The sequence below is a fragment of the Gorilla gorilla genome, chromosome 5 (assembly GCF_029281585.2).
Source record: "Gorilla gorilla gorilla isolate KB3781 chromosome 5, NHGRI_mGorGor1-v2.1_pri, whole genome shotgun sequence".
NCBI classification, from domain to species: Eukaryota; Metazoa; Chordata; class Mammalia; order Primates; family Hominidae; genus Gorilla; species Gorilla gorilla.
In genome coordinates, this window is record NC_073229.2 from 35,594,588 (window position 1) to 35,612,552 (window position 17,965).

Consider the following 17,965-nt stretch of genomic DNA (forward strand, 5'->3'; position numbering starts at 1 on the left):
TGGCACATCTGCCTACAATCAAATAACCAAATGTGGGTTTTAGAAGCTCTGCCTGTTTTTCACTCAATGTATCCCAAGTATTTAATGTTTTTGATGTTTTGATGGTTAAAAATTTTATTTTTGAATTGTTTATTGATAGTATAAAGAAATATATTTTGACCTTTTTTCTGCCACCTTGCAGGAGCTTGTTTGCAGATTTCTTAAGGTTTTCCAAGTATACAACCTTATTGTACCTTATTGTAAATATACTTTTGCTACTTCCTTTCCATCTTGAATTTCCTTTACTTCTTTTCTTGCTTAACTGCACTGCCTAGGACCTCCTGTCAATGCACAATATAAGTGGTTAGATCAATATCCTCGCCTTATTCCCCATTTTAGGCAGAAAGTATTCAGTCTTTTACTATTACATAGGATGTCAGATGTAGATTTCTCATGGGCCTTTTATCATATTGAGGTTTCTGTCTACTGTTAGGTTGCTGCAAGTTTGTATCATAAATTCATAAATAAACATTGAATTTTGTCAAATGCTTTTTTTCCTGCATCTTTTTTTTTTTTTTTTTTTTCTGAGACGGAGTCTTGCTCTGTCGCCCAGACTGGAGTGCAGTGGTGCAATCTCGGCTCACTGCAACCTCTGCTTCCCGGGTTCAAGTGATTCTCCTGTCTCAGCCTCCCAAGTAACTGGGACTACAGGCGTGTGCCACCACACCCGGCTAATTTTTGTATTTTTAGTAAAGACAGGGTTTCACTGTTAGCCAGGCTGGTCTTGATCTCCTGACCTCGTGATCCTCCCACCTTGGCTTCCCAAAGTGCTGGGATTACAGGTGTGAGCCACTGCGTCTCACCCCATTTTTTTTTTTTTTTTTGAGACGGGGGTCTGTCGCCCAGGCTGGAGTGCAGTTGCATGATCAAGCTTACTACAGCCTAAACTTACCGTGCTCAAGTGATCATCCCACCTCAGCCTCCTGAGTAGCTAGGACTACAGGCATACGCCATCATGCCCTGCTAACTTTTTTTATTTTTAGTAGAGACAAGGTCTTGCTATGTTGCTCAAGCTAGTCTCAAACAATCCTCCCATCTTGGCTTCCCAAGGCCTGGGATCACAGGCGTGAGTCACTGCACCTGGCCTTTTTCTGCATCTTACTGATATGATCACATAGTTTTTCTTTTTCATTCTGTTAATAAGAATTATAGTCATTTTTTCATAATCATGACTTTCTTTTTTACAGAAGTTTTAGGCTTACAAAAAACTTGGGCAGATAGTACAGAGTTCCTATATAGTCTCGCTTGTCCCCACTCCCTACTGTTAAGAATTGTTTCCCCAATTATTAACATCTTTATTAGTGTGGTACATTTGTTATAACTGATGAACCAATATTGATACATTATTCATAACTAAACTTCACGGTTTATATATTAGGATCCATTCTTTGAGCCATATGGTTCTATGAATTTTGACAAATGCATAATGTCATATATCTGCCATTACAGTATCACACAGTACAGTTTCCCCTATGCTTTACTTATTCATCCCTATCCCAACTCCCTCTCTATTAAAGACAGCTGTTACTAATAATAGTACTCAGAGAGTACAATCCCAGGGATTGATAGAAAAGATGTGAGACCTTTCCTGCGTAACAGTTGGGTAAGAATAATGGTAACTCAACCATGGCTGAGTTATCATTAACTCAACTGGACCAGCTAGGCATTTGGATCTTCTTAAGAAAGGATTAAAAACAGCTGGATCTATCTGCTGCTAAACCCTTGCACTAAATTCTTAATTTTGGTTTTGGGTTTTTCAGATTGAGGATTTATTTCTATTGGGTTATTTTCCAAATCAGTTATGCCACTTTCTATAGCTTCTAGTTCTCTCCAACATTTTTCAATCTTATCTTTTATGTCTTTGAAGATAACAAATATATTCATTTTGAAGTTCTTGTCTAATAATTTGGTCATCTGAAGCATCTATGGGTCTATTTCTAATTTTTATTATTTCTGTTAGCTCTTGTTCATGTTACATCTTGTCATGTACCTCCTTAACTTTGACGGTGTATTGGACATTGTATTTTTAAAACAGTTTGTGGAATCACTAAAGACTTAGGATTTCATTTACTTCTGCCAGGTGCCTATGGGCACCTGCATTCTGGTATCACTTTGTTCCAATTTTTCTGCTTGAGATTTCCTCGATCATACAAATGGCTTGGAACCACACAACAATCCATGTGATGGCTGGTTTACCTCTGTTTCACCTTCATACCCTACTCCTGGCTGCATCTCAATCCACTTTACCAACCCAAAGTATAAGGAGATTAGCAAGGACTCCACCTCTGGAAGGACTTGAACTCCAGTACTTTGTCCTCCTCAGCCCCACAAAGCAGTCAGCAATATGCATTTGCTGTCTTTAAGCCGCTCCTTCCTGAATGGCATATATCTAAATGCTAGGTTCATCTCTCTAAATTTTTACCTCCTTCTGGATCTTGGTCTAGTAATTCCTCACTAACTTGGCTTATCTCCAGTGCCTTCAAGCACAAGTTTTTAATATTTTGTCCAGTCCTAGTTGTCCTCAGTGGAAAAGGCAATGCTAATTACCTAGTTTGTCATTTCTGACAGCAGAAGTCTGAACAGGAACTTTCATTCTATGAATTTCACAAATATTTTGCCTCTTGTGGTCTTTAATATAATCAATTTTATATTGTGCACACACCAATCATCCTTTGGTATATGTGGGGAATTGGTTCTAGAACCCCCATGTATACCAAAATCCACACAGACTCCAGTCCTACTCTGTTGGTCCCCTGGAACCCATCTACAGGAAAAGTTGGCCCTCTGTATACATGGGTTTTACGTCCCCCAAATACTGTATTTTCTAACTGTGTTTGGTTGAAAAAAATTTGCATATAAGTGGACCTGGGCAGTTCAAACCTGTGCTGTTCGGGGGTCAACTGTATTCCCCTCCTCCCACCCCCATTAGAATGCTAGAGCTCTGTCTGACTCATGCAGCACCTGTCCCCTGCCCAGAATAATTATTTGTTAAATCGAAACAACCAGGCTTCTCTGATGCTTTTGATTACTTATGCCCAAATCTCATCGTTTTAAATAAAATTTTATTCTTACATAATCATCATTAAAAGCACCCTTCCCTTTCCCACTTTCTTTCAACATTTACATAGTTTCTACGAGGAAAGGCCTGTATCTACTTTGTGTCCGTCTTTATTTGATTATATTGTGTCATTTATTTGAGTTCAAGATGATCTTTATGCTTTCCAGATGTGCCTTATGGCATGCATATACACATTGTTTAACATTGTGATTCAGCTTTAATTTTATTTTGAAAATTTCATGACACTTCTTAGGAACGATCAATAGGATATCCAGCAAAAATAAGCCTGGGAACCACTAGGCTATATATACTCACTAGAAAGTGACAAGAACGTTCCTGTGTACAAAGCAATAGTGGTTTTTAAAAATGTTTTTGTGTCTCTTTTTCATTTCAGTGCTTTTCCTTCACTAAGCAGGCGTATGTGGAGTTGCGCAGTATTTCACTGGTATTTTTCTGTGGGGGAATACTTTGTACTACAAGACTGACTCTTCTGAAACTTTGGGGAACCAACAGCAAGGGATGTAAAAGCTAGATAAACGGCACTTATACATTCCAGTAGAGACCAGTTTTAGGGATTATATCTACATTGACAATTGCTCGGGGAGAATCTCCTGATTCCCTAGATTTGGCCAGAATGCCACTGCCAATACTTTTCTAATATATTATATATTTCCTCTTTCTTAACAGATCTTATATCATTTGTTCAATGCATGCCTTCCTTGCTAAAGCTGAAACTCTTATTGCCAAGGACAATGTCTTCAATAAGTATAAGGTATACAGCAGCATTTTAGTGGGTTTCCATAATCCAAGAGCTAAGATGGATTGTTCTTCATAACCCCAGGGGAAAGTAAGCTTTGTCTTTTCTGGATTCCATGCCGTCACCCAACTTGTCTTAGATTCTGACCATATAATTTGTGTAGGTAAAGCCTGTTCTAATCCTATCTCAAGAACCACAGCTATAATCAGTATCACTGGCCAGGGGCTGGTCAAATTTCTCATTCCTTTGGGTGCTAAGTGTCCCTCTGATACTCAGCAAAATGCTCACTGGTAACAAAATCAATCTTCAGTTATTCAGGGGCTGGTCATTCAGATTCCTTACTTCTCATATTCCCCCACTTCCCTCCTCTAACTATTCTCTAACTTCTGGCCTTCTCACTGGTAAAAATGCCATCAAAGGTTGGCCAGAGCAGGTGGGGAAAAAACTAACTAGTGGCCATTGTGATGGGCTAGGAACTCCAATGAGGCATATAAAGTTGGTAGAATGTTGAATCTCTATTTAAAAGTGTGAAGAACTTTCCCAATGATAACAACTAATCTTAGTGGGGCACAGGAAAAGATCGTTTGTCCAATCAGTAATCACAGTTACCAACTGCCATCCTATGATCTTACCATAGTTGTTCCTCCACATTCTAGGCTGTTGATACTGTGCAGTCCCAGCTCTTCCATTCACTCAATCTGTGAGTTAGGACATGCTATTTCATCTCTCTGAGTCTCATTTCATCATCAAGAAAATAGAAACAATAACCTGACAGGTTTGCTTTGAAGATTACAGCATTCATTCTGAGAATGAAATAATATGTGAAAGTGCTCTGTCAATGTAGAGTGACACTCTAACTTTATGTTAACACTGATATTAATTGTTCATGATGTGAGTTTTAAATTAGGATGCTGTTTTCAGTTCTCAATGAGACAGATGTTCTACATGGGTTACAGTGATAAATCCTGGATTTTTGCACACTAAGCCAGTATACATGCCAAATTTCATATTAGTGCTTACCTTGGGAGGTTTCCTTAATGATGGAAAAAAAAATTCAGCAGCAGGGATACAGAGGGTTGTCAACACAGCAGCCACATCAGAGGGAAACAATGAAAGAGAAAAAAATAAGGTAAATTCAGCACCTTGATAACATGATCTAAAAGATATTCTTCTTCATGAAGATCAGAAGCCAAATTCAAACACATTACTGAATGAAGTGATAAACTCTTAATATTTGCTCAAAAACATGGCATGGGCATAATGAATTTCTCTCTTGGTTGCACAGAATGAATTCAATCATTCAGATATTTTTAATGATTTTTAAGAAATGCCAAACGAAGAGCATCAAGATAAAGAAAGATGCCACAATCCTTACTGCATGTGATTAAATATTTTTAAATCAATTTTTATATTTAAATTTTTCTTAAATTTTTGTTAAAATATATGCATATTTTCCTCTGATAAATATATATACTCTAACATAATATATGTGGGAGTTTTTCTCATTTAAAAACCATGGATTTAAATAACTCATATATTTTAACACTGAATAGACATTTAAAAGCAAGTTTCAATTTTTTCCCCACCATCGGCCACACATGCACTTGTTAAAAGGTTTGTTTTACACGTTAATAACTCAGAAATGACTGAAATTGCACCTGGAAAAAACTCTGAAAAGGAAATAGTTTTCTTTCCTTTTTTCTCCAGAGATGGGGTCTCACTCGGTTGTTCAGGATGGAGTGCAGTGATGTGATCATGGCTCACTGCAACCTTGAACTCCCGGGCTCAACTGATCCTCCTACCTCAGCCTCCCACATAACTAGGACTACAGGTGTGTGCCACCACACCTGGGTAATTTTTTACTTTCTTAAGAGACACTATGTTGCCCCAGGCTGGTCTCAAACTCCTGACCTCAAGCAATCCCCCAACCTCAGCCTCCCAAAGTACTGGGATTACAGGTGTGAACCACTGCATTTGGCTAGGAAACAGTTTTCAAGGCAATAAAATGTCAGTTTGACTTGCTTTGTAAATATTTTCTTCATGTATAAAATTAAGGAGCTCAATTATGATTTCTAAGTTATGCAATCTTATGACAGTTCTTGGCCTTCCTGATAGTTACTCTTGATCAACCTCTGATATCCTCAATTCATAAACTATAAAATTACTGTGAAAAAGAAATGGGGGCATTTACCCCACGGCTTTAATCATTCTTCATAGGAAATAGAATCATGGGGCTAAGAAAGTAGATTTTCCAGGGCAGAGGGCACGGAAAGGTACAGGCAAAAACAGCAGGATGCCTTTTCTCCATCACTGGGTGCGACACTCCTTACAGAGCTCTGAGAGACTTGAACAAAACTGAGAGCTCAGTAGCAGGGAAAAAAAATGTCCAATCACATGCATAATTCTACACTTTCGAGTGCAGGGAAGAAAAATCATCCCATTTCTATAATGATGAAGTTGAAACATCATTTTCTTGAAATTCCACGAATTAGCTGAAAGGGAATGAGCCCTTATTGCCTTATGTCGTTCCCTCAGACAGACACAATGGGAATGTGATTTTTGTCTTCAGGTTTTAGAGGGGAACTAGAATAACTGGTATCTCTGGCTGCCATCAAGCAAGTCTCAACATATTTGTATGTCTACCCTTTAAAACAAGATAAACATTTATAGAGGTTATAAATAAAAATGCACAAGTGTTTTTAATTCTAAGGAAGTCATGGATTTCCATTCTGTACAAAAAACTTGAGATTTCTGCCATGAAAATTTCCTTAAGTGGAAGACTATTCAGGAAGGCCTCAGTTCTAAGAAGGTAGAACAATAATAAAACTTTATGAACCACATTTTTGACTATACCTTCTCATTTTGCTTGCTTTATTCTTTAAAAGCCACGTAAATCACTGCTTTATTTAAAAGAGGAAAGAAAAGTCACTTGGGTTACAATAAGGCCATTATATGAAACAGCACAGACCAAAGGTAATTAAATATAGGTTTCCCATTTACGTTATGATGAACCCAGTAACCCAACGGGGCTGGGACAGACTAGGGGAATCCCAGTGAGCTCTCTGGAGTTCTCTGATGTGCCCTTTATGCCACAGCCACAGCACAATAGTAACCACCAGCAGCAGCAATGAACCAGTGCTGGTTTGTAGTCAGTAGCACGTTCACCTTCTTAGCTGTCAATAACAAAATTATCCTTTCTTTATTGACATTCCAAGAAGGTTTTCTTCATTCTTCTTAGAAAACCAATCCTATTTCAGCATTTTAAGCACTTTAAAAGTCTTTCTCACTTAGAAGATAGCCCACAACATGGGAATACCAATATAATTCTGCTACCTTCTTTTGTGTTTCTGAATAAATGCTTGTTAAGAATAAATTGAGACTGCGAAGAAAAGAAAAAAGGGAAGCCACAAAGCTCATCTGCTGCTACCTAAACTTACTCACCATTCATTTTAGAACAAGGATCCTTGCTACAGAAGGAAAAGTAAACCCTGTAGTGCATCATCACTGTACTTCATTCATTGATACACCTTTCTTGAGGTTTCTAAGGGACTTGAACAAAACTGAGAGCTCAGTCCAGGGGCCAGGCACAGTGGCTCACACCTGTAATCCCAGCACTTTGGGAGGCTGAGGCAGGCGGATCATAAGGTCAGGGGATCGAGACCATCCTGGTTAACACGGTGAAACCCCGCCTCTACTAAAAATACAAAAAATTAGCCGGGCGTGGTGGCGGGTGCCTGTAGTCCCAGCTACCTGGGAGGCTGAGGCAGGAGAATGGTGTGAACCCACGAGGCGGAGCTTGCAGTAAGCCAAGATCGTGCCACTGCACTCCATCCATCCTGGGCGACAGAGCAAGACTCTGTCTCAAAAAAAAAAAAAAAAAAAAAAAAAAAAGGTCCAATCACATGCATAATTCTACACTTTTGAGTGCAGGGAAGAAAATTATCCTGCATGAGGTGATGGGCTGCTCACTCATCCTAACTCAGACTCAAGGTTACTGCCCCAAACTCTAGAGGCTATATGTCCTTCTTTGGTAGTTGTGAAGAAAAATGTTTCCAGTATCAGTAATACTGACACTATAATCAAATATAGTATGCTATCCTTTAGGGAAAAAATGTGATATTACAATGTAAAAATAAAAAATTTCATATACATATGAAATCTTATCTTAATCTTCATCGCTTTCATATATATAAACTACTAAAATAAACTTAACAGGCTGAGATTGCTTCAAGGTCCTGGGTTTCTACATAAACAAAACAAAACTTAAACTCAGCCAATCACTGCCAATCACCAGCAGCCAACTGAGCATTAGTTATATAATCAAGAATTTTCCACTGGGACAGTACAAATACAACAACTACTCAAACTTTAACCAATCAAATAATTTCTTTGCTTGCCTTCTGAGTTCACCCTACAAAAGCTTTCCCTTCATGCCCCTTCAGTGGAGTCCCAAACCCCTTCCATTTTGGAGCTGTCCAATTCATGAATCACTATCTGCACAAATAAATTATTTAAAATTTTAATGTGCCAAATTCATCTTTTAACAATATGGAAAACAAATGAAATGAGAATGAATAATATAAACATCTATCAGATTCAACATAAACCATACTAAACACATATTTTAAAAATTATGGGCTGGGCATGGTGGCATGAGCCTATAATCTCAGCTACTAGGAAGGCTGAGGCATGAGAATTGCTTGAACTCAGGAGGCAGAGGTTGCAGTTAGCTGAGATCACACCACTGCACTCCTGCCTGGGTGACAGAGCAAGACTCAATCTCAAAAATAAATAAATACATAAATGGGCTTTTGTTGATTGTATCAGTCAAAGCCATGACTCTTAGTCAAGTACAGACCACTGTTGAGATACCTGTGTGGCTTCATTACAGAAAGAGGCAATGATTTTGTTCAGTAAATATCTAGTGAACCAAAAAAGAACATCCCTTGAAACAGACCTAACTGACCCGACACATAGGTTTGATTGCTGACTCCTTAGAAAACAGCATTTCACTAACACTTGCCTAAAGGTGTGTTTATTTCTGACCACTCTCCAATGCCCATCCTCCCCTTCATTCTCCAAAACATCGTTGCTTTTAATCATGTGGACTTCTCTAAGTATTCAAGTATTAGTATTTTTGTATATTCCAAAGAAATAAACTAAATACAATTTGACATTTTAGAAGACATTCCAGGTTCCAGGATTTGGAGAGAAAATAAGGAGAGACAGTTCTTATTTTCCACATTGAGAGTAGTTCTACTTTTGTAAAACACAAAAGCTCCTCTTCTCTTCCAGAACAAGCAGTTTGATCTCTTCCAGGTCACCCACACCATGAGTTTTTACCACACAACTCATGCAATTTACATGCCTTTACCCCACTTTGTCTTTCCACTCTGCCTGATCATACCTGCCCACTCTTGAAGACACAGTTCAAGGCTCAGCTCTCTCAATTCCTCACCAGCCCTGAAGACTATCTTGGCCTTCACTACTTCTACTATCCCAAGACTCCTAGGGTCGACAAAACAGCTTAGCACTTACTGGCACACATAAAGTTCTGATGATGCCTTCAGTAACTGTCTGCATTTGAGTCTCATATATCTTTAAGATGTAAACCCCTTGAAAACAGAGGCCAGGTCACATGGTATATAATCCCTGTCCCCAATCCCATCTATTCATGTAGGGCTGAGTACAGAATAAGAACTCAGAAATAATTTTTTTACATTAGTGAGTTAAACATAATCCAGTTGTGAGGATTTACTTAAATCACCACCACAATCCTGCAATTTTGGGGCAAGACTGCCTGCATTTAACAGCAGTGAAGACTTCAGAGACTGTCAGAAAATGCAGAATATTTCTGATAACTTACTTAAAAATAATTATTTCTCTAGACCAGCATTTCACAAGCATAGAGATTGAACGGGATGTTAACAAAGGTCAAGCCCTTAAAAAGCTTCTGACATCAACTAAATTGAGAAATGCTGCTGAACACAGTTAAATATGGGTTTCTTTATGGCAGTACTTTTCAGAGACTTTGATATGCTAATATATGTTGTTACTCTCCTTGCATATTCAATGCAACATTTCAACAGCAGCATTCCCCAAACTTATTTGATAACAGAATTTTCTTGGAGGAACATATTTTGGGGAAAATGTATCAATGATTTTGATAAACAAACAAAAAGGTATTTGAAAGGATGCAATGGGATTTCCATATTGCAACAAATCTAGCAGCTCAATAATCTCAGGTATTGACATAGTATGGCTAGAATTTGGGATGAACAAAAAAAGGTTGCTATTAAAAATATACACAATTATCAGAGAAAAATAAGTTTTAAGTGACTTTTGAAATATATATTTATGTAAGTGCTTTAAGAGGTACAAACAAAATGGCACAAGAACTCACAGAACAGAGCGATCAAAGCTGAATGCAGGCACGGGGATGGGGATGTGGTGGTCAAGAAGAGAGAGGATCTGGAAAGGGTCTTCAAAGACAGGGAAGACTCTGACAGGCAGGGATGTGGGCCATTTCTAATAGAGGTGATTTTGTTAGCAAAAGTACTTAAATGAAAATATTCTAGGTGTCTTAGCAAGGGTTCAGTTTGATGAGATTATAGAGTATATGGGGGGGGGTGGGGGAACACTAGAAAACAGTACAGTTGCCAGGCGGCGTGGCTCATGCCTGTAACCCCAGTAACTTGGGAGGTGGTTAGGATCACTTGAGGTGGGAGGATCACTTGAGTCCAGGAGTTCAAGACCACCCTAGGCAACACAGTAAGACCCCATCTTTACTAAAAATAAAAAAAAAAAGTAGTTGGGTGTGGTGGCACATGCTTGTAATCCCAGCTACATTGGAGCCTGAGGCAGAAGGATCCCGTGAGCCCAGGAGGTGGAGGTTATAGTGAGCCATGATCGTGCCACCGCACTCCGACTTGGGTGACAGAATGAGACTCTGTCTCAAAAAATATAATAAAAATAAAGAAAAAGAGGCCAGGTGAGGTGGCTCATGCCTGTAATCCCAGCACTTTGGAAGGCTGAGGTGGGTGGATCACTTGAGGTCAGGAGTTCAAGACCAGCCTGGCCAAGATGGTGAAACCCCATCTCTGCTAAAAATACAAAAATTAGCCGGGTGTTGTGGCACATGCCTGTAATCCCAGCTACTCAGGAGGCTGAGGCAGGAGAATCACTTTAACCTGGGAAGTGGAGGTTATAGTGAGCCGAGATTGCACCACTGCACTCCAGCCTGGGGGACAGAGTGAGACTGTGACTTAAAAATAAAAAAGAAAAGAAAAAGAAAACAGTAAAGATAAATTGGACCTATACTTGGACAGGTCTTGAAAGGAGAAGTCTGTACTTAATTTAGTAGGTAGTACAGACCTGGAAAGTTCAATAAGGAGGACTAAAATAAAGGAGGATAAATAGCCTGTTGCAACAACAATAAAAATCCTAAACAGCTGAAGTTCCTTCCCCACACTTCACTCTGAAAGATGTCTGGGTCAAGGAGTCCTCTGACCACTGTTTACAGCATATTGACTATAATTAGCTACTTAGAAGTTTGGTGGCCAAAGGCCCTGATGTACAATGCCCTACACGAGTCAGTGCTTTGAGAGATGTGTGTGATCAGAGAAGTATCTTCTGAACCAGAAATTTCTCTTTCATGTATTAAAATACTTTATTAATTGTTGGAAATGGCTGCAACCTAGATCTGAAAGATATACAGTTAAATGGCATTTGCCTCCTGGAAATTAGCCTAAGGACATATTCCTTATTATGAAGCCTCTGACTGTCAACTCCAACTTGGAGAACTAAACAGGTCATCGAAATCTTCTAAGTCAAACTTGCCCAACCCGTGGCCTATGGGCCTCATGGGGCCCAGGACAGCTTTCAATGCAGCCCAACACAAATTTGCAAACTTTCTTAAAACATTATGAGATTCTTTTGTGATTTTTTTTAAATTTTTTTTTAAGCTTATTAGCTATCATTAGTATTAGTGTATTTTGTGTGTGGCCCAAGACAATTCTTCTTCTTCCAATGTGGCCCAGGGAAGTCAAAAGATCAGACACCCCTGTTCTAAGTATTCTCCTAATCAGCAAGTATTTATTGAGTACTAACTCCCACAATGCATATTAGGAGTGCTTTGAGGGAATATTTAGAGGAATTAGGCATGGTCTCTGACATCCAGAAGCTTAAAACCATGCAAGAGAGACAGATACATACATGAATAATTAATATTAAGTGGATGGTGATAAGTGTGACAACAGAGACAGGAATGAAGAGCTATGTTCAGTCAACAAACATTTCACATGCACTGTCTGCCACTTTGCTGGGATACAAAAATAAATTAGTCCTTTTGTCTTTCAAACAAGAAACTGATTTTTTATACATATATCACAAAACAATATAAAGTGCACAGCAGCTCTCCAAAAAGCGGGGGATTCACTGGGCAAAGAGGTAATTTTCTTGGAGGAGAAACACCTGGAGCAGAATTTAGGAGGACTTAATAGGAATTCACCAAGCTGACAAGCCAAAGAAATGTTATCCCAATAGAGGGAATCATCTGTGCAAAAATCACCAGAGAACACAGCTCATTTGAGGGCCACAGACTCATGGGATTGTTCTGTTGCCAAGCTCAGCAGTTAGATTACAGTTAGCAGAGAAATTGAGACCTGGGATGATGGTATAGGGACGAGGTTTTGTAGGACAGTAGGTACCATTTTCAATCAGGATTTATGAACTGTAGTTTGGAGATAAGTTTATATACTTTTCTATCAATAATCTAACATTACCTACATTGAAAACATACAACAAATGCTTCTATGAATTATAAAAAGTAGAAGGGGTTACATAGGCATCTGGAAGACCTTTGAAACCTATCACAAGAAGAATGCAAATTTCAAAAACTTTAAGTTCCAAGACAAAGCCTGGTTTGAAAATTTTAAAAAAGAGAGTCATCAGATGATCAAACCTACAATCACTACAGCAAAATTTTCTGAACATGTGAAGAAGCTGATTCATTCAAGAGACATGCCACCAAGTTTGTTTTGGAAGAATACTGGGTAGATCATTCAGAATCTACTAAGTTTAAGTATATGCTTAATGTCATTTTCTAATTGTTTTTCTCCTAACCCCTTATTTCCTCTAAGACTTTGATCTCACTGCCTGTGGTGCTTTGCTTTTTCTTTTCCTTCCCTCCCTCCCTCCCTGCCTTCCTTTCTTCCCCCTTTCCCTTTCCTCTTCCCCCTTCCCTTTCCCTTTTTCTCTTTCTTTCTTCTTCTTTTTTTTTTTTTTTGAGGAGATCTCACTCTGCTGCCTAGGCTGGAGTGCAATGATGTGATGACAGCTCATTGTAGCCTCAACCTCCTGGGCTCAAGAGATCCTCCCATCTCAGCCTCCCGAGTAGCTGGGACTACAGGTGTGCACTACCACACCCAGCTAATTTTTGTATTTTTTTTGTCAAGACAGGGTCTTGGCATATTGTCCAGGCTGGTCTTGAACTTCTGGGCTCAAGCAATCCTCTTGCCTCAGCCTCTCAAAGTGAGGCTGAGATTACAGGCATTAGCTACTATGCCTGGTTGCTGTGGTACTTTTCAAGAACACAATTCTTGCAGTTGGTGAGGGGAAGCTATAGTTCCATGAGAAGACCTGGTAGGGCAAGAATTGGGTAGAGAAGGAAGTAAAGTCAGGAGGATGACAGACTGGGAGAAAACGGCAGAGGTAAGACACTCATGGTCTGGATACAATTCAAGAATAAAGATGCAGAGGTGCTGGGTAAGATAAGATGCTACAGTCAACAAGTGAAACCTAACATTTCAGAGGTAGCACATTTCAGGGTTGTAAATTCTAACCTGGTCATATAGTATATGTCTGTGAATTGAAATGGATGATCATTACTTTAATTAATAGCTAACACTTACTGAGTTCTAATTATGTGCCAGATAGGCTTCTGTTACTATCTGCTTTAACTCACTTAACATATTTAATGACCCTATACATAAAAACTCTATTATCATTTTTCAAATAAAAAATACTGAGGAACAAAGTATACAGATTGCATGACTTTCACAAGATCATAGTTAACTGGCATCAGTACCATGATTCAAACCCAGGCAGTCTCTGGCTGGAGCACACTGTACACTTAACTGCTATTGAGTATTGCCTCTCTGGCATCAAAGAATTTGGTGAGAGCTCTTTCAGCTTAGGCTAGGTATTGATTGGATAGCAATCCATGTGGATGTTCAATGATGTGGATCATTCATGCTTACAAGGGTTATCCATGTGGTTAATAGCATGAATTAGCCCTTCTGTGTCCTTCATGAATATGTAGGAGAAGCCTACACAGAGTGAACCTCCAAGAAGGAAAGGCATTTATGGAAAAAAAAAAAAAAAAAAAGGAACTGGTATGACAACATGGAGTTAGAAGGCTGCAAATGACTACTTCCTGCTGAGGTAGTAGGAAACTGAGGGCCACTGAAGAGGGGTATAAATAAAGCCACAAAAATGTAGATGCAGATGTGTTGGGAGCAAATCCTAGGCAGGACAGCTGGAACAAAGCTAGAGTGCACAGGATATGTTCAAGGAATAGCAGGTAGACAGAATGTAATTGAGAGCCATACAGCTGGAAGAATAGACAAGAACCAAAATGCAGACAGCACTGACTGCCATGATGACTCAGCCTTTTCTCAGAAGAAATTGCCACAGATGGTTTGCGCAATGGGAATGACATGGCCAGATCTGTTTTAGGAGGGTGAGACTCAAGCGTGAATGTAAGAAGCCACACCATCTAGAGTCAGCAGTGAGACACGCACTGGTGAGCCTCTGCCTGGCACCAACTGCAGCCCTCACGGTGTGTAAGTTAAGACACTACTGCAAGGACAAGACAAAAAGTAGGACAGAAAGACAGAACACAAAGACAACTTGAAGGAAAAATCTGTAAGACTTGTTGAGTGTGTGCCCCCTCCACCTAGCCACTCCACCATGTCTACAAAGATTGAACGACTGCCCCACAGTGTGAAGGGACTTTCCACATGGGACTTCAGTCACAGACCTTGAAGCAGACCTGATGGAATGAATGAAGAAAAAAATGGCTTCCATTCAATTGATACTTATTATATTGTTGACAGATTTAAAAATTAATTGAGGCTGGGCATGGTGGCTCATGACTATAATACCAGCACTCTGGGAGGTCACGATGGGAGGACTGCTTGAGCCCAGGAGTTCAAGACCAGCCTGAGCAACAGAGTAAGACCTTGTCTCTACTAAAATTGTTTTTAAAAATCAGCCAGGTGTGATGGTGCGTGCCTGTAGTCCCAGCTATTCAGGAGGCTGAGGTGGGAGGATCGCTTGAGCCCGGGAGATTGAGGCTGCAGTGAGCCATGGTCATGCCACCACACTCGAGCCTAGGCGACAGAGCGAGACTGTCTTAAAGAAATAAAATTAAAATGAACTCAAAATACACTTGTAATTTTAAAAAATGCTAATCCTGATACGCCTTCTTAAAAAAAAAAACCCTGTTTCTTTTTAAAAAATTACCAGTTAATCTATTTTCATTTTCAATAAAACTCAAAAAGAAAAACAACTAATTTTGTACTGAAGCAGACAGACTTGTGGTTTGATTTTTTGGACTACTTTGGTATATTTGAACTACTTCCTTCTGGCATAACTGTATTTGGCTTAAAGTTCTACAAGACACAATGAAGCACAGTGGTAAGGAGTTCAGGATTGGGGGTCAAACAATCCTAGCTCTGCCATGATCTAGCCATGTTGACCTTGGACAAGTTTACTCAACCGCTGAGTCTCAGCCTCTAAAGCGGGAATAGAAGAGCACTCCTTCAGCACTGTTGAAGGATGGCATGAGGTGGCGTGGGTAATGCTGTACATCATTAGCACGCAGAGTTATTGCTCAATAAATGTTACATGCCATTGCTGTTGTTACAACAAATAGTCCTCCTCAATTATACACGCAAAATGTCAACATTGCTGAAACTAAATTTCATCTGGGAAAAGGGTACTGGGAGCTGAACAATGAGAGAACTTATAAAACAGGGTTCTTTCCCTGAAGAAAAGAAAGGTTTTTGGCTGGGTGCTGTGGCTTATGCCTGTAATCCCAGCACTTTGGGAGGCCAAGGCGGGTGGATGAACTGAGGTCAGGAGTTTGAGACCAGCCTGGCCAACATGGCGAAACCCTGTCTCTACTTAAAATACAAAAATTAGCTGGGTGTGGTGGTGCGTGCCTGTAGATCCAGCTACTTGGGAGGTTGAGGCAGGAGAATCGCTGAACCCAGGAGGCGGAGGTTGCAGTGAGCCAAGATCACGCCACTGCACTCCACCCTGGGCAACAGAGTGAGACTCTGTTTCAGAAAAAAAAAAGGAAAAAAAAAAAGGTTTTAAAGTAAATATGTATGATAGAGGAAGGGAAAGAATGGAGAATGGGGGACCAGGTATGGTGGCTCATGCCTGTAATCCCGGCACGTCGGGAGGCCAAGGCAGGCAGATCGCTTATGGTCAGGAGTTCAAGACCAGTCTGGCCAACATGGTGAACCCCATCTCTACTAAAAACACAAAAATTAGCCAGGTGTGGTGGTGCGTGCCTGTAGTTCCAGCTACTTGGGAGGCTAAGGCAGGAGAACCTGGGAGGCAGAGGTTGCAGTAAGCCGAGATTGCACGACTGCACTCTAGCCTGGCGACAGAGTGAGACTCCGTCTCAAAACAAAAAGAGAGAGAGAGAGTGGGGAAAAAAAACTCTGGAAAGAATTATATAAATATGTATAAAGTTGGACACATTCATAAGAACTAAACTATGATATTAATTTCTTTAGAAAAGAGCCAAGAGCAGTATGCTACAAACACTTCAGGACAACCACACCTGACATCTGGTCTCACATACAGCCACACCTACATGTAAGGTACAATACAGCTCCATGACAGTGAAACTGAGGCCAAGGTAACTGACAAAATGGACATAGGAATAACAGTCTAAAATTTAACAATAGTCCGTATTTAAAAATAGATCCAACATTTTAAAATGTGCATTTACTTTCTCAATTTGATAAGTAGTGGGTATTACCCATATTGCTAGCTAGAGAACATAGAAGTACTGTCTCATTACCTGAAAAGATAGAGAACCTAGAAGTACTGTCTCATGACCTGAAAAGCTGGCAATAAAAGGTGAAGCAAACACATGGTCTATATGTGTATTTCCAAAATTAGAAACAGAAACCAAGGGACCAAACAGCTTTCAGTTTCCTTTCCCAAAACAACTTGAATTTCTGAGTACCAAAAAGTAGGATATTATTACCAATGTAAGAGGTACCCTACAGGCCAGAATCAAGCATTTATAGTTTAATAGTTTGACTACTGAAGTCCAATGAAATGCATAGTAAGACAACATTTTTTCTAAATTAACTGTTAGTTTTTGTCAAAAATATTGTCTGCAATAAAGATGTGACAACTTTATAACAGAAGCAATAAACTTCTGAAATAAAGTCAGTAACAGCAAAGTCTTAAAATTCTCACCACAGGGTTTCTAATAAATTCAAGGTTTTTTTTTGGTTGTCGTCGTTGTTGTTTTGAGACAGAGTCTCGCTCTGTCGCCCAGGCTGGAGTGCAGTGGTGTGATCTCAGCTCACTGCAAGCTCCGCCTCCTGGGTTCATGCCATTCTCCCGCCTCAGCCTCCTGAGTAGCTGGGACTACAGGCGCCTGCCACCATGCCCAGCTAATGTTTTTGTATTTTTAGCAGAGACGGGGTTTCTCTATGTTAGCCAGGATGGTCTCGATCTCCTGACCTCGTGATCCGCCCGCCTCAGCCTCCCAAAGTGCTGGGATTACAGGCATGAGCCACCGCGCCCAGCCTAAATTCAAGTTTTATAAGTTAATTTCATTATTTTAAAACTCTGATGATCCCAAAAACTCTTTTAGAGGTATAACAGTTTATAAATATAATACAATGAAATTCTAATGTTTTGAATTAGTATTTTTCTTTCTGCCCCGTGCACATTATCTGGCACTCAGCAAGACTCAAGTTTTGACACATAGGCCAAACCATCTCCACTGACTGAGGGGTGAAACCCAGAGTAGTGACCCTCCACCACTGACCGCAGCCCTTCGGGTGTCCATC

The 17,965-nt window shown here is 39.8% G+C and overlaps 1 protein-coding gene across 8 annotated transcripts in view; it reads right to left on the minus strand.

Annotated features, from left to right (window-relative positions):
- Positions 1 to 17,965, minus strand: part of KIF13A (kinesin family member 13A) — a 228,120-nt gene that overhangs the window by 133,983 nt on the left and 76,172 nt on the right. For all 8 annotated transcript variants that reach the window (XR_008680762.2, XM_019029938.4, XM_055390677.2 and 5 more), the window contains exon 3: positions 4,875 to 4,887. Coding sequence is in view for 7 of the 8 variants with exons in the window: in XM_019029938.4 (XP_018885483.2) it covers positions 4,875 to 4,887 (13 nt within the window). In the remaining variant the exon portion in view is untranslated. The remainder of the gene's footprint in view (positions 1 to 4,874; positions 4,888 to 17,965) is intronic.